We start from the raw sequence: 23,287 nt of genomic DNA, 5'->3' as shown, positions 1-23,287 counted from the left end.
GGTGGTAATGTCAGAAGAGTACAGTATAGCAGACAGTAAACAGACAGGTTTTGGTTTCGGGGTAGATGCTCAGACAGAGGACCCCTTGATACCTGACTCGCCTTGCCCATCAGGCCTCTCCGCATGACCTTGTCATGGGTGGGATCTCCCGTGCTGGCTCCCAGCACACCCCTCTTTTTTGGCCAAGTTAATATTTTCACTTACTACCTGATCAAGTCAGTGCCCTCTTCTACTTCTATGATATATCCTGGAAAGTGAATGGGATTTGCTCATAAGGGTGATTGACATGCAAAGAGGTTAGCAGGGTTCGAAGTCCTCACTGTGGACAGCTGAGTGACATATGCCTGTGTTCTCTACTTCCGTTGCCTTGGACTGGTTCACAGTGCCAATCAGGTTGGTGTGATTCCATTCCCTGTGCTTTCCTCCCAGAAACGACACAGAAATAGCAGGGGACTTTGAACTTGAAATTGCTCATGCACCCCTTTTCCCTGGGACAAGAATTCCTTAACAACTTTCTGTTTACAGAAAGGCAAGACCCAATTCCTCTCGCCTGGGTGATGATTTACTGACAATCATGAAGAAATTCTGCATGGGTAATGTCAGTTTAATGATCAATGTAAGAATGCATTCGTAGGGGTAAAAGTCAATGTATTTCAATCCTTCAGTAGTGTTTATAGAACACTTAACCAGTCAAATCTTTCCCAACACATAAAAAATTTCCTGACAGATGCACTCCTGAAATATCTTTGCCCTCTGTGATACTAATCAATATTCTCACTTCAGCAAGTAATATTGCCCATCAGGCATTACTGTAAGTGTATGGGTATTCTTGTTTCCACGTGTGGGTCACTGTTAACTATTCCTGTTGTAAACATTAATTGCTATGCACAAATATCATGGAATTCTTTTTAAAAAAAGTCAAAATTCAAGATGTTGGAAGCACTTGATTCAGGAATTCATACGCAATCTAACAATGATAAACAAACTTAAAAAAAAATGAGTGAATACGAGCAACACAATGCATGTGTGTTGAATAGGGATGTGCAAGAACTCAGACAGCTATGGCAGCAGAGCTGTGCATAATGGCAAAGCATGTGTGCATCATGAAAGAAGACAGGAGGCATACACAGATCCACAGGAAGAAACATCAACTCACATTCATGGGCAAACACAATGGAGACATCCAGGCTTCATTCTATACAGAGAAAACAGGAACACATCCAGAGAATAGGAAGCAAATGCAGCTCTGGGTGATTGAGCCAGAATGCTCATTAATTCATCACTAATCTGCAAAGTTTCACATGCATTGATATTCAGTGGAAAAATACCTTACACAACACAGTCAAGTGTGCACTCAAATCTAATAGCACCTAGACTTTAGGGCCCAAGTGAAAGCCATAAAGAGACTGGGACACAAGTCATGGCAAGTTTCCAGAAAATGACCATCCAGCCAACCATCCACAGTTCAGTTTACTAACTGATTCATGACTATCTCTGCACTCTGCACTCCAGGACAGCTTAGAGCTAAAGCCATCCCTGGTCCTGAAGCACTGGTAGGAAATATTAGGCATTGGGGGACACTGTCCTAAACTTTTTTTTGTCTTATTTGCAATGCCTTGCTAAAACTTTTTAATGTCGATAAATGCCATGGGGTCCCTATAACGAGCCCAGTCTAAGATCCTGAAAGCCATGCCTCAATATGCCATCTCGCACCTACTGCAGAGTTATTACACCATAGTTTCAGCTTTGTTTTGTTTTGAACTAGCACTGAGAAGGACATGTACCAGCCTGACAGGGCCTCGAGGGTTCTTGGAAGTTTATAGATTAAAAAAGTAAGAAAACATGTTTCCAGTGTCTCCTGGGCTGGTTGTTCAGAAATCACCCAGAGAAGGCCAAGCCTTGCCTTCTAGAGCTGTAGATGCTTCTCTGTAGAAAGGGCAAACTGGAGTATAGATGTTCAAATGGAAAAGCTGGCCCTGAGCAGGAGATCTCATTCAGGGTATCTAGAAGGGAAATCCATAAGCCATGAACTTTCACATTCAACATTTACCGTTTGTCCTCCAAAGAGATGCTGCTTCAGGGAGAAAAGTTGTAGAGTGAGAACTTCACGCGGGACAGAACTTCATGTGGGTCATCACCCTCAGGCATGTCCATGTTGGAACCGTGGTATCTGGGATGAGAGGCCAACACTGGGGGAACAGATGTTGAACTCTCCCTACCCCATTTGTGCCAGTCTGTCCTTTGCCCAATCCAGAGGTGGACGCAATTCTGGAAAGCAGTCATTTACTTCAGAAGGACCACCCTAAGTGCTGACCAGTCCCTCAGTGAGCTCCATATACTCCAGGAGTTCCCATTGGCCCTTGAACAGAGTAGCAACATAGCCCTAGATAAAGGACTAGGTTGAAAATATTCTGTGCTAAGCCATTCAGCAACGAAGAGACACTGTCACCAGAGGGTTCATGATAAAAATGTTATTTCTACATCTTGGCGAGATAGAGGGCCTTGGGCAAAGAGGTTAAGCCTTTCTGGAAAAAGATATATTAACCACTGAGACACAGCAGCAGCAGCAGCAGCAGCATGGGACAGAGAGCGCATGGCTGGTAGGTTGGCCCCTCACTTCTGCCCCTGCACACTTTGTACCTAAATTGAGTTCCTGGAAAAAAAAATAACAAAGTTCACATGAGCTCAAACATCTATGACGGGATGTGTTTTCCTTTGTTTATCAGTTTCCTGGCAATTTATCTTTTCCCTGGTAATTTTTGTCAGAAACTAATATTCTCAAGGCCTTCCCACCCCTGACTTTCTCCCTAGGCCACAGCCTCCTTCCGTATACCTTATTCCCTCCCCCCTAAAATGTTACCAGGAAATCTAGCTCTAAGAAATGGATCTCAGCAAAGCTGACCATGCAATCATATACACACTCTTATATGTATGGCCTTCTAGGTTCATACTGAGTTGAATGTTAAGGCTTTCTCCTTGTTACGTATTCTTTAAGTCTGATGATATGCAACAGAGAAGATACCTGGGGCACCACCTCTCAACAAAATGGCATTCCATTCTTTCGATCTCTGGCCATTGTTCACCAGACCCTTTCCATGAACATCCACATTTCCCTTGTAAAAATGCCAGACACACAGTTGATGAGCCCCTCATCTTCCTTCTTCATCCTCCCCAACCACCACCCCAGAGGAAGAACTGTGTCCCCTGACACAACCCCAACACATGACTTAACCCCCTCTACAAATCTCCATGGACTGGTAATTCCCACGTGGTAAACTGAGAATCCTACATGCAGCTGAAGTGTTTGTTCTGAGGACCTGCCCAAAAATATGCAGACACATGCTAGATGCTTCTTATTTAGCTTTCAAAATTATTTCAGGTTTATTTGTGTCTCCCTGTTGATCTGTTTCACCACCAGAACACTCTACATTGCTTTCCAATCCAAGAGAACTATGCTGGCCACTGATCTTCATGTGAAGCAGCTTCTTTGGTTTTCTATTTTAGGTAAAGGGGGATACTCCATCATACGTTCCTCAAAATCGGGGGGAAGGGGATTCCTTTCCAAACAGAGACAGAAACAGATATGTAAACCTACCCTCTGAAAACATTAAAGACAGCTTTAATCTTTCGAGTTAGTCTCCAGAGAAGAGAGTCTGTGAACTTTTACATTTTCTCTAAGCACATACTAAAAAACATACGTCCCAGTCTTCCTCGTAGAACTATTTACAGTAGCTAGGACATGGAAGCTACCTATATGTCCATTGGTAGATGAAGGGATAAGGAAGTTGGTGTACAGATACACCAGAGTATGTTACTCAGCTCTAAAAATGAACACATCGAGGTCAGTTCTAATGAGATGGAATGAACATGGAGCCTATTATACTGAGTGTAGTAAGTCAGAAAGAGAAGAACAAACCCTGTATGTTCACACAAATATATGGAATTGAGGACCTTGTAGGTGGTACTGAACATCCAACATGCAGGGCAGCAAATAAGACACAGACATATAAAGAACAGACTTTGGTCTCAGGGGGAGATGGTGATGGTGGGTTAATTTGAGAAAATAGCTCTAAAACATTTACATTACCTCATGTAAAACAGATGACCAGTACAAGTTTGACACATGAAGCAAGGCAACCAAAGTCATGTTGTGGCACTACCCAGAAAGACAAGAAGGGGAGAGTGGTGGGTGGTGGGTTTAGCATTTGTGAGAATACATGGATACATACAGGTGACTAATGTTGGTCAATCTGGAGCAAAACCTGTCACGGTATTAAAACGTAATTATCCTCCATTTAAAATAAATAAAAGATTATTCTCCATAATCCTGCACAGTGGTCAGTATTCTCAGAATGAGGGTACCAGGTGAAAAAGATATAAAATAATATAAAAAACGTGTGATGATCAAAATGGAATCAAATAATGGGTCAGTGGGGGAACCGCCTTGCACAAAGGAGACTCACAGACCTTTTTGGAAAGGAGACTTCATGAGGAATAGTAGGTGGGCCCCAATTTAAGAGGAGCCTGAGGGAGGACTTGTTGGCCATGGAATGACAGTTCAGAGATGTGCAACTGACTTAGATGTAAATTGGAGTGACTTTGGAGCCACTTCATCTATCTCAAGCTTCTCTAGTTAGAACCTGATTTTCACTACAGTTCTCTACCCTTGCTGTCTGTTGCTGATTCCCTCATGCCCTTGTGTCACTCTGTTCCATGGAGTCTCACTTTATCCACAAGAGAAATAAACAGCCCAAGTCCCTGGACAACATTTATGCCAGTGCTCAGCCCCTGGGCACACCTCACCTCTTGTCCTCCCAGTACCTCTCGTGGTACAGCCTTCCTTGTCACATAGTACTGCAAAGGATTGGGCCACAGGTCCTTTATGATGATCTGCCAGGGAAATGAGCAAGGTCAGCACAGGGATGGCCAGACCATGAGCCCTCCCATGGAACACCAACAGCTCCAACATAAATCACCAGTACTGGCCCAGTGGCCACATGGGACCCCAAGTCAGCAATCCAGTCAGATCCTGTGATGTTTTGATCAAAGAACAAGTTGAAGAAGTTAACACTGCTGTTGTGTTGCCTGCGGCTGTATGCTTTACGTTCAAACCCCTGGTACCACTGAACTGGAGTGGAATGAGATGCTCAGTATCGTGCAGGCAAAGGTGTATGGGAGAAAGACCTAAATCGCTTTCCAATTCAACCTCCACTTTTCTCCCCCAACCATCCAAATCCAGGGAGCTGACTCTTACCAGTGACACTAATCAGATACTCCTTAACAGTCATTTCATTCTTGAAGTATTTATTCCTCTGAAAGGACAATGTGATCTTGCAGTGATGAGTGGGATGCCTGTATTCCTCCACCTGCCAGGACAAAGTGTCAGGGGGTGGGTGGTTGCCCAGGGATGAAATCTGTTTACAAAAGAGCTGTCCTTTCTTGTTTTCACGGATAAACCATGTTATCTTCCCTCCCCAGTCACCTCCCTTCCACAATCATCAGTGTCCCCTGCCTGCCTTCAAGATGGTCATGAAGTGAATCATGTCTGCATCTTGGTTCCTCATCATAACTCACATTTGGGGTGGTTCATAAACTGCTGTAGGTCAAGGAGCGTCTAGATGCTAGAGGGAAAAGTGCTGGAAGAACAAAGCTAGCCTAAAGAGTAAGGACATCACACCTAATATAAGTATACAACAGCAAGGACATCACACCTAATAGAGACAGATATGCAGGACAGAAACCATTACCCATCATCTCAAAAGGTAAATTTTGTACCAGAACTGCCAGATCTGTAACCTGCTCCTGCAATAGCCCAGGTTAAAAAAAAAGTTCACAAGCACCACACCAAGGGATACAACTTCGACCCAGAAGCCAGGGATTCCCTGGATGACGGTGCTTCCTTGTTGTAGATGCAGCTTCAGCCTCTGACAGTTCTTATGTTTCAGGCGAGCATGCGCCCTTTGGGCTTTCTTATTCATGGGATCCAACTCCAGCTGCAGGGCCACCAGCACCTCCAGTGCAAGAGGTCACTCGGGGCTCTCGGCCTTGGATGTTCCTGGCCCTGTTCCTCCAAGGACACCTGTTCCTGATCCTCATACACCACCAACTCCACCTCCTCCATGAGTCTAACACCAGCAGCTGGAACTCCTGCCCGATTCCTACCACCTCTCCCTTCTCCAGGGCCGCACCTTGCTCAATTACCTCCACCCAGAAAAGGGCGGACTCCTCACCTGGCGCTCCACCTGGGGCCTGCATCACCTCTGCCCCCCCCCTCCAGGCTGGTAGGCCCCAGGGCCCCTCCCTCATGAAGACCCGGGCTCACAACTAAGATCCAGGATCTTGGGGTGCTGCCGCCTTCCTCTGGCCCCGTCTCACTCTCCATGCTGTTTTCCCCATAGCCCCGGGCTGCAAACAAGCTGGACAGGAGAGCACAGCAGACAGCCAGCACAGCCCACCCCCTGCCCTCAGTTTACGTGGTACTAAGAACAGGTTACTTGCCCACAGCCAATGAGCAGGGAAAGCGAAGCCTGCAAGCGCAGAACCCTGCGCCACCACGCAAGCCTAGTATGGTGGCGGGAAGGGGCTGAACTCTCCACCCTGACCTCCAGACCTCATCAAGTAACCAATCGAATGGAGTCTAAAGGCGTTGGCTCCTGGGACATGCCCCTTAGAATTCTGGGCCTTCTGGCCTCTGGTGACCCTGCGGCCAAACACGTCCCAGTGCAAAGTGGACGGGTCCACGCAAGCCGTTTGCCTGATGAACAGTGCGGCAGTGCCTGACCAGCGACTGGGAGAGCCAGGCCACCTGACGCTGCAATCATCCTCAAGCTTGAAATTGCCTCTGGGGCAGCTGGCAATTCCATGTGCTCAGAGATCCACACAGGTGAGATAGGGTTCCTGGGTACCTCAGGGATAGAGGTGCTCACCTCGGATACAAAGTGAATGCCACGGGCAGGGGGTGGGGATGAGGAGGGAGGGGGCAGGGTAGGGGCCGGCTTACACCGATGTCACCGCCGTTCACCTGCTGCAGAATCACCGCTAAACTTGTGCCTTGGGCTTGAGCAGTGGCAGGAATGCAGGCATGCTCAGAGGAAGAAGCAGAGCACTTTCCTCTTCTTGCTTTCCGGGGTGGACAATGCAGCTCCATGAAAACCACCCTGGAGCCCCTGGCCTATGGTCTCCCCACCGCCTGCAGCTTAGAGCAGGCACCCAGGTGGCTAAGGTTGTGCGCATGTGATGCACTTCCCAGAGGAACAGAGCTCCTCCCAGACACACACACACACACACACACAAACAGGTGACACAAGTACACATGTGTACACACCCGTGTGCAATGCACAGAGACACAAATGCAAACAGGTGATTCAGAGACTGAGGAACTAGTGTTTCACATGAAATGCATAGATTTCTTTATTTCTCACAGGAAAATGTTCATTCTGTGAAATATAAAGAAGTTCAAATTTCATGAAGGAGAATGATGCCTAGATTTTGATATAGGCAATATAGAGAACTCCATATTTCATGGTAGACAGTCCTTATTTTATACATTAGAAATACAAAGAATTAAGTATTTCAACAAGAAACAGTGGTGCCCAAAATTTCACTTATGAAGTAGAGATAATTCCAATTCCATATTCGTTCCCCAGGTATTAATTACATACTTCATGTTGGTAAACTATCATTGAGATTTTTATTTTATTTTTATTTTTACTTTATTTTACTTTACAATACTGTATTGGTTTTGCCAAACATTGACATGACTCCACCACGGGTGTACATGCAATCCCAAACCTGAACCCCCCCTCCCACTTCCCTCCCCACAACATCCCTCTGGGTCATCCCTGTGCACCAGCCCCAAGCATGCTGTATCCTGCATCAGACATAGACTGGTGATTCGATTCTTACATGATAGTATACGTGTTTCAATGCCATTCTCCCAAAGCATCCCACCCTCTCCCTCTCCCTCTGAGTCCAAAAGTCCACTATACACATCTGTGTCTTTTTTGCTATCTTGCATACAGGGTCATCATTGCCATCTTTCTAAATTCCATATATATGTGTTAGTATACTGTATTGGTGTTTTTCTTTCTGCCTTACTTCACTCTCTATAATCGGCTTCAGTTTCATCCATCTCATTAGAACTGATTCAAATGTATTCTTTTTAGTGGCTGAGTAATACTCCATTGTGTATATGTACCACAGTTTTCTTATCCATTCATCTGCTGATGGACATCTATGTTGTTTCCACCCCACTCACTGAGATTTTCATATAGGAAATGTATACAATTCAAGCAGGGAAGTGTATGCTCAAATTTTCATATCTGAAATATATATAATACCCTATTCGTGTAGGAAAACATGTCCATAGATATCCATATGTGAAACAGACAAGATTCCATACATGATGAAGCAAAGTATACAAGTAGATTTTCAAACATGAAATACAGGTTTTCGATTTCAGGTAGAAATATCTGCACCCATGTTTTCACATGGGAAATAGAGAAAATTACATATTTCATGCAGAAAAATCATGTTTCAGGTTTTCATCTGCACTAAGCAGGGCATATGAAGGAAGTGCTGTAGAACAACCCAGAAGAATAGCGTAAAAAGAGATTTGAGAGACGCTCCAGGTTGGATAGAATCCATATATACTTATGGCTTATTAATGTTGATGCATGGCAGAAACCATCACAATACTGTATAAGAATTAACCCCCAGTTATAAAAACAAACAAACAAAAACCTTCACTTTGAGAAAAGTAAAAGAACAAGGGGACTTGACTCTGCTCTGTGGTGACCTAAATGGGGAGGAAATCCAAAATTTATGGGATGTATGTATACATAAAATTGTGTCTTCTCTTTACTCTGTTTTCAGGCTGAATTCCCATCTGGGGTGTGGAGGCTCGCCATGTATACTTACTTGTCCCGGCTTCTAAGATCCATGAGAGACGGAGCCCAAGGCGGGGCACTCTCCAATATTCAAACAGATGCCAGTGGCCTAACGTAGATGGTGCAAGCTCCTTGTCTGGAACTTTATTGGCTTTCCACATAAACCAAGTTATTCAGCCTCTTTTCTCCACTTAATTTTCCTACTGCACTATTTCTTCCTAATCTAATCTTATATTTATAAATAAATAAGTTTTTTTCCTCCTCAATGCAGTCTCCGCTTCAAATTCCCTAGATCCACTGTGGCTGGACCCCGACATTCCCTTTCTTTCTAATTTGAGCTCCAGACCAGGTTGACGAAGAACGAAGTCTCTGGGTAAATGAGTTGATCTCCCCATCTTTATCACCATATTCTCTGCGAGGATCAGCACCACTCTATGTTACAAACCCATGCTAATCTGGACCTGAAATTCAAAGCAAAGTGTTGTTGAGGTTGAAAATAGTGTAATCTTTGACCTTGGAGGATCCACAATGATGCTGAGCTTCATGGAAACCAACCATCTGGCTGGAGTAGTGCATTTTCCATATTGAAAGTAGGTGATAGTTCAGTAGAAACCGGCCAAATGTTCTCTCAGCCTCTTATGTCCAAGTCAGCCTAGGCAGTCAAGTAGATAATATTGTTGGGATAAACGATTGGAGGTATTTAAAGTTTTTTCCTCCTGAACGCAAGAACGTGTTTTCTAGAAGAAGCCAAGTGATGAGTGTTATTCGCTATTTCCCTCCAATGCCTGATCTCACAAGAGTGTGGTGGTGTCTTCAAGATCAAAGCAAGGCTCAGATGAACCTGATGGAGGTGAGTGAGTCTGTCCAGCAGCAGTCTGCCCCTTTCTCTTCTCCTCTCTCCCAAGGGGCAGATTCACAGCAGATTCCAGCCAAATCTCGACAAGATATAGAGAGTTGCAAAGCACAGTGAGGTGTGTGTCTTGGGTCCTTGCAGGCAGCTGGTCTAGGTCCTCGTTTTGTCATTGTTATTAAGGATTTACGGAGGACTTCCTATGCCCCTTGAACTGTGTGTAGATTGTCCTGGAAGGTTGATACTATTATCACACCCATTATCCAGGGGAAGGGACAGAGGCTTAGATAGGTAGTTCACTCATTCAGGGTCACACAACTAGTAGAAGCAGAGAAGCAGGATCTGAATTCACCTACTTTGGGCTCCAGTATCCAAGCATGTGTGGCCACGCTTGTCATTCTGTTGGCCAACCTTTAGTTACTAATTGCACCAGCCCTGAGATCCAGAAATTAAACCCAATTTGGTTTTTAGATTCTTTCCGTTTGAGTCTTGGAGGAGGTGGATATCATTCACTCCTGATCCTGCTGGGCTGTTGGTGGTTCTTACCCTTTTATGATTTTCTCTTCTGTGATCCCACTCAGGGTAACCATTGCTCTAGAATGAAGACAATACAGAGCTGATGGGGATTTCATCTTTTCAAAATTGTAGGGTATCAGATTATTTACCCACAGATGGATGAGACTCACTACCAGGAGCAGAAAACATAAATGGGTTAAATGAAATTCTTGTTAGAAAAGAGATTTTCCCATTTTTGCTTGTATATGTAGGAAACTCCTGCTGTTTTATCATTTTTCCTTTTGCTTGAGGCATGGAAATGGGTGACTTTCCTCTGGACTCAATTACAAATAGAAAAACAGTTGGATGTGCTGCAGTCATGGGATCTCAAGGAGTTGGACACTATTGAGCAACTGAACTGAACTGAACTGAAAATGTTCAGTTAAATGTTAAATGAGTTTTAACAACTCCTGTGTATCATTTGCTTCCATGCCTCCCATTCTCTGTGTCCTGGTGTGTTACATATGCGGGCAAGATTGAGCTCTGGATAAATCAGAAATTCATGTTGTTTGGTCCCCTGTCATCTCTGAATGTCAGTAAATGATGCTCTGCCAGCAAGTTCCATTTGTTCCCTGTAGTCAGCTGCAACTTAAGTCTACTGCTAACCCCACCAGGCCAGTGTGATGCCTTGTATATTCCTTTTTATTCCAGCAGTGAGCATGGAAAATATTTGTGGGGTTTGGGTCCTGCTCTTTATTCTATGACTACACTACATGCTGGGTTTGCTTGTTTGTTTCAGGTTTATCTGTTCGTTTGCTTAGGCATACATGAAATCTCAGCAGATGTTTATATGCCTGTCGACCATAGCAGTTCAGGGGATTCTGAGAAGTCAGATAGTAGTTGAAATGACTCTATGAATGATGAGGAGCAAAGGTCCAAGAAAGAGCCAGAAGATGCTGAAGAAAAGAGGGGGCTCAGATGTACAAAAAGCCATGTGCTGTCAAGAAAAAAGGCCAAATTGCTGAACCCAGTGGAGATGGAAGAGGAGCTGAAAGCATGTCACCAGCCAGTGAGAAAGTGGACCCAAGAGCAGTCTAGGAGAAGATGAGCCCCCAGCTTGAGAAGGACTTTTCAGACAAAGCAAAACCCTTGCCTCATCCCACAAAGGATATGCTGAAGGGAAAAGGTGAAGTGGAATCCCCAACAGTGCATTTGGGCCTGGACTCTGATTCAAAGAGTGGACTTGACATAGATTCAGGAAAACACCATTCTGCATAGGAGGGTCAAAAATATAGGAAGGAAGCCAAAGAACCATCTCCCAAGGAGGAGGGTGAGTGACTGTACCAGTTTCTGGTCTCTTGATTTGGTCTGAGGATGTCACCTTGCTATTTGTAGTGTTGCATGTCGTGTCACCCTCTGACATCAGAAAGTGTGGCACAACAAAGCTTGGATTAGCTCCTGGTCACATAGCTAGTTACTGAGCAGGACAAGGACTTAAGCTGGGCCTGCTCACCTTTTACCTTTTTGATATCCAATGTGGTTGACCTTGAGCACCGGAAAAGAAGTCTGTTAGAAAGGAACAGTTGCTTCTAGCAGTCAAGTCATTTTGAACCTAAGCAGTTTCTTTTTCCAGTATGTTCACAAATATACCTAAAATGTTTGTCAATGTTAAGACCCTGGACAAGACTGACACTGATGAAAGTGTTCAGGTCAAAGACCTTGATGAATTTATTCTACCTTACCTCCCCTCACGCTGCCCAGGCATCTCAAAATACATTTTCTTACTAGACTATAAGCCCTTTCGGGTCAGTGGGACCAGACTGCTGAGTTCTTCTTTAGGCCTCGAGAAATCCAAGGGGCATTGTATGATATGCACCTGTGCCTGTGGTCTGCCATATTTGCATGTAACTGACATGGGCCTGATGTTTCGCAACCTTGGTGCTATTGACTTTTTATTCTAGATAATTCTTTGTCCTGAGTATTGAAGGATGTTTAGCAGTATCTCTGGCCTTTACCAACTGGATATCAGTAGCATCTATCCAGTGGTGTCCTGCAAAAGTGTCTTGACAAAGCGAAATCTCCCCTAGTTGTGAACTGCTGCCTGAGTGTTAGCAGGTCTTAACAGCTGCTGCTGTTAGGGACTGAACCAGCAGTGGCTGCTCTCAAACCTGCCACACCCCAGGCATGCAGGCAGACCCCCTACAGAACACAGGAATATTTGAAGGATATTTGTCCCATTGGCAAAGCAGTCAGAGAATTTCTCAGCTGGCTTGGCAAGTGGGAGATGGCATGCCCAAGAAAGAGAAGAATTAATTAAGGACCCAAAAGGACATGGCTTAAGGACAAATTGGAGATTATAGCCATAAAACCCCTTGTACTTTGTGAGTTACATACAGGAATCAGTTCAGTTCAGTCGCTCAGTCGTGTCTGACTCTTTGCGACCCAATGAATTGCAGCATGCAACACCTCCCTGTCCATCACCAACTCCCGGAATTCACTCAGACTCACATACAGGGATAGTCAGGTTTCATTATGTGGCTCAATGGTAAAGACTCCATCTGCCAATGCAGGAGACACGAATTTGATCCTTAGATCAGCAAGATCTCCTGGAGAAGGAAATGGTAACCTACTCCAGTGGTGTTGCCTGGACAATTCCATGGACAGAGGCATCTGGTGGGCTTTATAGTCCCTGGGGTCACCAAAGAGCTGGACATGACTTAGTGACTAAACAGACAACACACAGCTTTTGACAGGAGCTATCATCTCAGTTTTGTGTCCCCTGGGGCTTTCCTAGTCTGGCTGCTTAAAGCAGGAGCGGGGAAGTGTTCTGAGCATTTTTTCCTCTGTGTTTGCATCATTGTGAACTGTTCCGGAACCTCAGTTTGGCAGTTCATTGAAAGAGGAGGGACTGTCTCTCAGTGACACAGGGCAGCAAGAGAGAGAGGCAGTTGAGTCAGTCAGGAAGGATGGATCACCACCCCCATCCCTTAAAATTATGAATGGCATCTGAAACATCCAACTCTCTGTGGATTGGGGTTTGAGGGACCACATCTGATGTTGTAGAAAGCAAAAGGGGTGGCATTTATTCCATGAAGTTTGTGGAATTGTTGTGTCCCAAAGGCAATGGCGACCCACTCCAGTACTCTTGCCTGGAAAATCCCATGGACGGAGCAGCCTGGTAGGCTGCAGTCCTAAGGTCACTACGAGTCGGACATGACTGAGCAACTTTACATTCACTTTCATGCATTGGAGAAGGAAATGGCTACCTGCTCCAGGAGTCTTGCCTGGAGAATCCCAGAGATGGAGTAGTCTGGTGGGCTGCTGTCTATGGGGTCACACAGAGTCGGACACAACTGACACAACTAAGCAGCAGCAGCAGCAGCAGCAGCCTGTGACAGTGTTCCTATGAATGATACATTTATACTATTCCTCTCTTTCTCAAATAGATGTTTTGTTTGGTGGTTGTTTTCACCCTTTCCAGAAAGGATTTGCGATATACTGATAGAATGGAAATCAAGACAGTGAGAAAGATGAAAATAGAATAGTGAGAGATCTGGGGGAATGTTTGTACATGAAAATAACTATTTCAGCCTTCAGAAGTAGCAACGTCAGGCTTCCATTTGGCTCTGAGCTTCCTGTCAGTCAAAGTGAAAATGGAAAAACATATGAGTGCATGAAAAGAGCTTGTGTTTCACACCCTAAATAAAAAAGTACTCCAGTTGATAAAATGAAGCTGAGCTTTTCCTTTCATTGGTGTCTGACTGAATTTTCTCTAGAATCCTCTGAGTGTGTGGGGCTTTTAAGCAATGGATGATTGTGAAACAATAATTCAGTTAGAGGAACTTCGCACAGGTTGAAATCCAGAGCCACCTGAGTATGAGTGCAGTCTTGAAGAATCGACTTCACATCAGAATGCAGTTGAGCATCTTTTCAAAGGTATGCTTTAACTCATAAGTTTATTTAGTGATGGGTGTTTTTGAGAGTGCTTGGTAACCTCCAACCAATCTTCAGTTAGGAGTTCAGCTTATACACAGAATCTGAATCCTCTGGCTTTTCTTGCTAGAGATCCTAGAGCAGAGGCTTGAGCTCACTTCAGGACCATGACTACTACACTTAACCTGTATCACATCTGTCATTTCCAGCCTTCTCTTTAAAAGCCCTTTATTAATGTACAAGACAGTGACCTAAGTCTGATATAAGTAGGCTAGCTGGGTGGGATCACTTTGGAGTGTTGACATTTAAGAAGTTCTCTTCTCTATGAGACTACAGGTGATTATATATTCCTAAAGTTTTAGGACAAATGAAACTTTCCATGGCCTTTCCTCCCCTCGCCAGCACTGCCCCCGTTAAACCATTAGTATCCTTTAGAAATTAAAATATTTTAGTGTTTAAATTAAAACTGCCCAAGGGTGTGTCAAGCCTGGAATGTTTTCAGATTGCATACTTCTGTTTCTGTTGTTGTTGTTGTTTGTTTATTTGTTTTAATTGGAAAGAGCTCCACTGGGACTCTATCAGAGTGGTAAACATGCCAGAAAGCCAGCTATTTGCTTTTGCAAGATGAGAGGAAAAGGGTCTTTTCCTGGTTGCCCTTTGCCTATGGACCTATTGGGCTAGCATGATGACAAAGACAGAATATTTTTTAATCACATGGCTGAAATGAGAGGCACTAAAGTTGCTTTTGCAGGTTAGAAGCCTTGCCTGTGGGAGCTCTGCCTTTTAGAAGGGCCAAGCTCAAAGCCAATTCTGCCCCTACAAGGGGAAGGGGCAGTGGCTCTGACTGATATCCAAAAGATTGTCCTAGGCAAGGATGGGGGCTCCTCACTCTAGGTAGAGATCTGCTCCCAGTGCCACCCTGTGTTCCTACCCAGGACTTTGGCTGAATTCTTCCCCAGAGGAGCAAAAGGGCGAGTCAGTTGTGTAATGACCAAGACACCCCCACCCCCAGGCAGAAAAATCAGCCTGTCAGCACACTTTTTCTTTCACACTCCTTGGTTGTCACGGACCCACAGTTAACTGAAACTTTCCCCTACAATAATTAAGAACTCCTGTCTTTTTAGGGTGATAGAAATCTAAAAATGACAGGCATGGAGTCATGCAGCAGAAGCATGCTGGGCCCTAAAAGAGGTGTTGTCATTAAGGGCTTCCTTGGTGGCTCAGATAGTAAAGGATGTGTGTGCAGTCCTGGAGGCCCAGATTTCTTCCCTGGGTCGGGAAGATCCCCTGGGAAGGAAATGGCAACTCACTCCAGCATTCTTGCCTGGAATCTCCCATGGACAGAGGAGCCTGGCAGGCTACAGTCCATGAGGTTGGAAAAGAGTTGGACAAGACTTAGCGACTTCACGTTCAGTCCTTTTTAAAAATGTGTGACGATGTGTCCAGGCACATCGTCTGAGATCAAGAATGCTGACTTGCACCAGTTGTTTTTTGTTTTTGGTGGGGTTTTTTTTTTTTTTTTGGTTTGTTTTGTTTTGTTTTGTTTTTTTGTGAACATGAGAGAATCCTCTCTGGGGATGCATGTTCATCTCTCCAGTTCCTGGAGCCCCTGCAGTCAGAGGTGGCCCCCTTCCCCTCACAGATGAATATTCTTGTGGTCATACCTCCGCTGCTCAATGCTTCTGGCTCTAACCTGCATTCTGGCCAGTCCTTCTCCCTGTCTGTCCTCGTTCACCAAAATTCTGCCTATTCCTGGGCATGTCTTGTCTAAAACTGTTCTCCAAATTTGCCCTGTTGCCTATTGAAATCCTGCCCTCCACACTCATAGCCCAGTTCCTCCCAATAGATACATTCTGAAAGGCAGTGTTTTTCAAACTCTAGTCACTTGTATTTATTATTTTTGGCATTCCCAAGACCTGATCATACAATTACTGCCTTAATATATTTTTTATCTGAAGTAGCAGCTCTTTAAAAAAAAAAAAAAAACCTGATTTCAATTTTGGACATAAACTTGACTACCAGACAGTAGGTTAATATGGTATTTTTGCTCAGAATAAAAGATGCAATGTGGATAACTGCAGTCAAAACAAAAGCAACTCTTCTAAATTCTCCATAAATACATTTTTTGGGGGATTGTTCTGTTCCTGGTGTGAGTTGCCTTGAGTGTTAGGTGTCAAGGTGCCAGGACCATGCTGAGACTATTCTGGAATGAATTAAGAGATGAGAACAATACCCATTTTTCTCAGTGATTGTTATTCAGTGCTTTGGCCATTGGGAGGCTGTCAATTTCCTTGGGGTACATGCTCTGTAGGTTTCCTGGCCAAGGAAAGCGTTCTTGTTATTGTCCAGAGGGACTTTGGTTAGTCTTTCTCAGTGCTTACTGAACTCTAACTTTGTAAAACAAGGTACTTTCAATGATTCTGTTCATCCACTGGGCTAGCGGCTGGCAGGTGGGCAACTCCAGGCCAGGGGCTGGGTCAGTTGGCCTCAGAACCTCAAAGGTTTTGGCAAGTATCTCAAATGTGAACAAGCACCTGACCCGAGGAAGCTGATGTTTTAAGCTAGAACATGCCGCAGAAGAGGCCTAAGAATATAAAGTGAGAATGTTCTCATTCATGTGGAAGTCTTTGGCATGGCAGCCTGGGATGGTCACATAGAACTCAGTGGCACGGCGACCCTGCAGGTCCGTCTGAGTCCCATCTACTTTCTGTTTTGTTTTTTCATGCATTGGCTTCAGTCGTAGTAAAGCACCACCAGCCACAACAGCGGGCAGCCAGTTGTCCCTGAAATGCTGGTCTTCATCCGCTCATCCTCCCAAACTCCCATGGCTAGGGTCACGGCCACTGCCATCACCACCTGCACGGTCACGGCCCAGCCGCCGGTGCTGCCACCAGCACCATGGGAAGCCCAGTGCAAAGGCTGAGGCCACTTTTACCGAAGAAGACTGCCCTGGCCATGCAGCAGGTTGACTGGAACTCATCAAGCAGGTTTCAAATGCCCTCCTAAAAGTGGCGCATGCAGAAGATACAGCGCCAGCAGCAGCAGCAGCCTCAGTCTTCACAGGGGACAAGATATCCGAAGAGACAGGTTGTGAAAGGTACCGAGCCTCCCCGCTCTGTTCTCCATGGTACCCTCTCCTTTTTTGCCACATGGACAGGAGGAAAATAGTCCTTGTTTTATTTGCTTAGTTTCCCTTCTTTTCATGGCCACTGTATCCTGGAGGCCTAACACATTCCATTTGGCATTATTTTTAAAAATTATTTGGCAGCTTGCTTTTTTTCTTTTTCAATTTCATTTCATATACAGTATATACACATCTTCTTAAAACGGGGTGAAATGGATGCCTAGACACATAAAAATCTGTTGTCTTTATTGACTCTCTGTTTCTTTCTGCACCCTTTCTCAGAGGTATTGTTAACCATGAGCTCTTTCTCTAATTCATGTATCACATATATTTATCTAAGTGTGTTTATATATACATAAATGACTTCATAAAGTTATTACTTTTTTTTTCTCTTTGAAAACATAAAAATTGTACTATCCTTAGCTTTTTCTCCCCCTACCCATCAGCATGTTTCGGAGGGCAATCCATGTCAGTGCATATGACTCTCTTTTTCTTTTGGACTGGTGTGTAATATTCCACAGTTTATTTAATAAAATATTTGCATCCTGATAGACATTTCAGTTGCTTCCAGTTTTTATCTGTTGTAAGCATTGCTACAACAAATATCTTTGTATAAGTATCTTTGTGCATGTTGATGAACCCCTGGGCATTATTTTTGAAAGAGTAGAGTGTGTGAAGTGGATGATAAAGGATACCTTAATACCAAGGGATTAGCACCTGCCACCCAGTGCAAGAAGAGCCAGTGTCAAGAACCATTGCCAAAGTGCAGAATGACAGCTCCCAGCTGGAGTCTCTTTCTGGGATGACGAAAGCGGAACAAAGTGCTGATCTGATGGGGACTAGTTTGTCTGGTTCTCATGAGGACTAATACTGGTCTTGTTTCATGAGGAAACCTGCATTGAGATCCTTCATTATTGGGCTCTTGGATTGGAACTCTCACATACTGAGTGCACCATGAGGAGGAGAACTGGTAAGAGTTGCAGCATGTTGTGAAATAAAAGAGTAGCCAGATATGGAACTGGCCCCCAGTGAAACTCTTCAAAGCTTGGGGTGGAGGAAGACCCAAAGAATGAACACAGAGTATGGGAGTACAGCCAGATTGATACTGCTGTCCGAAATTTTGCTATGGCCTAACCGGGTCTGGGATCTTTCAAGTTGGGATGGGCAGTTCCAGGCTCCTGAATTCATAACAATTAAGTATAATGAGCGTTCCAGGGGAACTTGGGAGCTGGCAAGAAGGAGCTCACTAATGGTATGGTTCCTAATTCCCAGATTGTGCTGTTAAACATAAACAAAACTGTCCAAAACGAGTTGAGGTAGTTAGGATAGATTTTAATCTGCTATTTACTATCGCAGTAGGGCAAAATGTCCAGCATGAACTGACATCAACCCAAATGTGTACACAGGGCACTGGGGTTTAAAGGGAGAATCTGGGAATAGGCAGGGGGAATCATGGGAACTCTATAGAGTCAGAAAGTGACACTTTTACACAAAGTGGGAAGGGGGTATTGGTCCATGTGAAATATCTGGGTTTGGTAACTCTGGTACCTCTTAAAGGTAGGCTTCTGCCCTCCCATAGAGACTGGGCAATGGGCCCTATCCTTAAGTGTTGACTGGAGCAAATAGTCAATTTTATTGGCAGCCTTGAGTTTTCTTAGGTGGGGACTTTAAAGGCGTTGGGGGGGGGGGGGTCATCCTAGTATGCAGCCTTGAGCTGCTGGAAACTTAAAGACCCAGGTGGAGGACTTACTGAGAAAGGGCTCCTTGGAGCCTTGCTCAAATTTGGCCAATGTGAGAATCTCTGTTCTTTGAAAACAGAGAAACTCAAAGAGTGTGGATTGGGCCCTGCTCCCACCACAGCTTCCAGATGGGATAGCCTTCCCCAGGCTATGGGTGACCAAGAACGTTTGCTTTTTCAGGTGTCCAGCAGAAAGAGATCACACAGAACCCATCCACCTCCACAATCACCCTGGTGACCAGCACCTATTTGTGGCCCCTTACCAGCTCAGTATCCATGAGCACCCTTGCATCATCGGTCAGCACACCCATCACTATTGCTTCAGCGATGTCGCTGCAGACACTGCCAAGTACACTAGCAATGTGAGTGCCAGTGGTTGGATAGGGGAGGGCCAACCTTGGATCTTTCCAGGAATTAAAGGGGGCCGGGAAGTGGTGGAATCCCCCTCCAACTTGCCTGTTCTCTTGGCATGGTCCTTGTTAGGGATGTGGTGGGCAGGCTTACCTGCTCTATGTTCACTTGTGGGCACACTCTCCATTTAGGTTCTGTCTTCTGTCTTTAAAATTTATTTTATTGAAGTATAGGTGATGTACAGTGTTGTATTAATTTCAACTATATAAGAAAATGATTCAGTTATATACACACATAGTTTTTCATATTCCTTTCCATTATGGTTTATCACAGGATATTGATTGTAGTTCCCTGTGCTATACAGAAGGACCTTGTTGTTTGTCTACACATCATAGTTTGCATCTGCTAATCCCAGATTCCCAAAGTGTCCCATCAGCCACCCTAGCCCTCCTCTCTACTTCTCTCTTATTTGCCAAGTGCTTTTATGCTCACTGTTTCATCTGGGCAAGCACACGCGCACACACACACACACACACGCACACACACAAGAATTCTGAAAAGAAACTTGCAGACATGCGGAACTATTGGTTTATTTATTCAGTATAATGGACTTTGGTAAGCACCACTCTCTTTTTGGCCCCGGTTAATTTTTCACTCGCTAGTTGATCATGTCAGTGTCCTCTTCTACTTCTATGATATATTCGGGAAGGTGAATGGGATCTGCTTATGATGGGGACTGACATGCAAGGAGGTGGCAGGGTTGGAAGTCCTCATTGTGGACAGCTGAGTGACCTGTCCCTGTGTTCTCTACTCCTGTCACTCTGGACTGGTTCACAGTGCCAATCAGGTTGGTGTGATTCCATTCCCTGTGCTTTCCTTCCAGAAACGACACAGAAATAGCATGGGACTTTGAACTTGAAATTGATCATGCACGCCTTTTCCCTGGGACAAGAATTCCCTAACAACTTTCTCTTTACAGAAAGGCAAGCCCCAATTCCTCTCTCGTGGCTGATGATTTACTGACAATCATGAAGAAATTCTGCGTGGGTAATGTCAGTTTAATGATCAAGGCAAGAATACATGAGTAGGGGTAAAAGTCAATGTATTTCAGTCCTACAGTAGTGTTTTTAGAACACTTAACAAGTCAACCCCAAATCTTTCCTGACAGATAAAAAATTTCCTGACAGATGCATTCCTGCAACATCTTTGCCCTCTGCGATCCTAATTAATATTTTCACTTCAACGAGTGATATTCTTGCCCATCGGGCATTACTGTAAGTGTATGGGTATTCTTGTTTCCACATGTGGGTCACTGTTAACTATTCCTGTGATAAAGCATTTCTTGATGTGTGCAAATATCATGGAAGTCTTTTAAAAAGTCACAATTCAAGATGTTGGAAGCATTTGATCCAGGAATGAAAGAATAGGTCAAATTCACATGCAGTCTAACAAAGATACACAAACTTAAAAAAAGAAGGAGTAAACACAAGCAATACATGTATGTTGAATAGGGACATGCAAGACAGATATGACAGCAGAGCTGTGCATAATGGCACAAGCAGGGGTGCAACATGAAAGAAGACAGGAGGCACAGGCAGACTCACAGGAAGAAATATCAACTCACAATCATGGGCAAACACAACGGACACACCCAGTCTTCATTCTAAACATAGGAAAACATGAACACATCCAGGGCACAGGAAGCAAATGCAGCTCAGGATGATTGAGCCAGAATGCTCATGAATTCATCACTAATCCACTGAGTCTCACACGCATTGATATTCAGTGGAAGAAAACCTTACACAACACATCCGAGTGTGCAGTCAAGTCTGGGGCACAAGTCATGGCAAGTTTCCAGAGAATGACCATCCAGTCAACCATCCACAGTTCAGATTTACTAACCGATCCATGACTATCTCTACACTTCACTGCAGGACAGGTTGGAGCTAAAGCCACCCCTGGTCCTGAAGCACTGGTAGGAAATATTAGGTGTCGGGGGACACTGTCCTAAACTTTTCTTGTCTTTATCTTCTTTGCAATGCTTAAAACTTATGAATGTGGATGAATGCCATGCAGTCCCTAGAATGACCCAGTATAAGGTCCCGAAAACCATGCCCCATTATGCTATCTCACACCTGCTGTAGTTATCACACCATAGTTTCTGCTTTAACTAGCACTAGGAAAGACAGGTACCAGCCTGCCAGAGCCCTAAGGATTCTTTGAAGTTTACAGATTAAGAAAGTAAGAAGACATGTTTCCAGTGTCTCCTGGGCTGCTTGTTCAGAAAGCACCCAGAGAAGGCCAAGCCTTCTCGAGCTGTAGTTGCATCTCTGTAGGAGCAAAGCCGGGGTGTAGATAGTCAAATGGAAAAGCTGGATCGCAGCCATTCTGACTGGTGTGAAGTGGTACCTCATTGTGGTTTTGATTTGCATTTCTCTGATAATGAGTGATGTTGAGCATCTTTTCATGTGTTTGTTAGCCATCCGTATGTCTTCTTTGGAGAAATGTCTATTTAGTTCTTTGGCCCATTTTTTGATTGGGTCATTATTTTTCTGGAATTGAGCTGCATAAGTTGCTTGTATATTTTTGAGATTAGTTGTTTGTCAGTTGCTTCATTTGCTATTATTTTCTCCCATTCAGAAGGCTGTCTTTTCACCTTGCTTATATTTTCCTTTGTTGTGCAGAAGCTTTTAATGCTGGAGAGGGTGTGGAGAAAAGGGAACCCTCCTACACTGTTGGTGGGAATGCAAACTAGTACAGCCACTATGGAGAACAGTGTGGAGATTCCTTAACAAATTGCAAATAGAACTACCTTATGACCCAGTAATCCCACTGCTGGGCATACACACTGAGGAAACCAGAATTGAAAGAGACACATGTACCCCAATGTTCATCGCAGCACTGTTTATAATAGCCAGGACATGGAAACAACCTAGATGTCCATCAGCAGATGAATGGATAAGGAAGCTGTGGTACATATAGACAATGGAGTATTACTCAGCCATAAAAAAGAATTCATTTGAATCAGTTCTGAGATGGATGAAACTGGAGCCGATTATACAGAGTGAAGTAAGCCAGAAAGAAAAACACCAATGCAGTATACTAACACATATATATGGAATTTAGAAGATGGCAACGATGACCCTGTATGCAAGACAGGAAAAAAGACACAGATGTGTATAACGGACTTTTGGACTCAGAGGGAGAGGGAGAGGGTGGGATGATTTGGGAGAATGGCATTGAAACATGTATACTATCATGTAAGAACTGAATCGCCAGTCTATGTCTGACGCAGGATACAGCAAGCTTGGGGCTGGTGCATGGGGATGACCCACAGAGATGTTATGGGGAGGGAGGTGGGAGGGGGGTTCACGTCTGGGAACACATGTAAGAATTAAAGATTTTAAAATTAAAAAAATCAACAACAACAACAACAACAATGGAAAAGCTGGCCCTAAGCAGGAGATCTCATTCAGGACATCTTGAAGGGGACATCCATAAACCCGTGAACTTTGACATTCAACATTTACCCTTTGCCATCAAGAGATGCTGCTTCAGGAAGGAAAGTCGTAGAGTGAGAATTTCATGTGGGACAGAACTTCATGTGGGACATCACCCTCAGGCATGCCCACGTTGGAGCCATTCTATCTGGGATGAGAGGACAACACTGGGGTTAAATAGACGTTGAACTCCCTACCCCATCTGTGCCAGTCTATCCTTTGCCCAATCCTGAGGTGGATTTGATTCCAGAAAGCAGTCATCTACTTGGGGAGGACCACCCTAAGTGTTGACCAGTCCTTCAGTGAGCTCCATACGCTCCAGGTGTTCCCATTGGCCCTTGAACAGACTAGCGACATAGCCCTAGATAAAGGACAGGTCCGTTGTGGTTGAAAACATTCTGTGCTGAG

At 44.4% G+C, this 23,287-nt stretch overlaps 1 protein-coding gene and 1 pseudogene across 1 annotated transcript; one reads left to right on the top strand and one right to left on the bottom strand.

The window, feature by feature from the left end:
* Nucleotides 1-2,076: 2,076 nt before the first annotated feature.
* LOC138431291 (testis-specific Y-encoded protein 3-like) lies at nucleotides 2,077-6,121 on the bottom strand. Its single transcript, XM_070289522.1, has 6 exons — nucleotides 6,080-6,121; nucleotides 5,835-6,011; nucleotides 5,255-5,366; nucleotides 4,983-5,146; nucleotides 4,799-4,890; nucleotides 2,077-2,170 (listed from the first exon to the last, which is right to left on the bottom strand). The coding sequence occupies exons 1-6, from the start codon at nucleotides 6,119-6,121 to the stop codon at nucleotides 2,077-2,079; spliced, it is 681 nt and encodes a 226-aa protein (XP_070145623.1).
* Nucleotides 6,122-9,711: 3,590 nt separating this feature from the next.
* The window catches only part of LOC138431290 (MYND-type zinc finger-containing chromatin reader ZMYND8-like), a 52,463-nt pseudogene continuing 38,887 nt past the window's right edge, over nucleotides 9,712-23,287 (top strand).

Source organism: Ovis canadensis, chromosome Y (genome assembly GCF_042477335.2).
Source record: "Ovis canadensis isolate MfBH-ARS-UI-01 breed Bighorn chromosome Y, ARS-UI_OviCan_v2, whole genome shotgun sequence".
NCBI classification, from domain to species: domain Eukaryota; kingdom Metazoa; phylum Chordata; class Mammalia; order Artiodactyla; family Bovidae; genus Ovis; species Ovis canadensis.
Note: the sequence above shows the minus strand (reverse complement) of the source record. Positions and strands in the feature narration are given on the sequence as shown.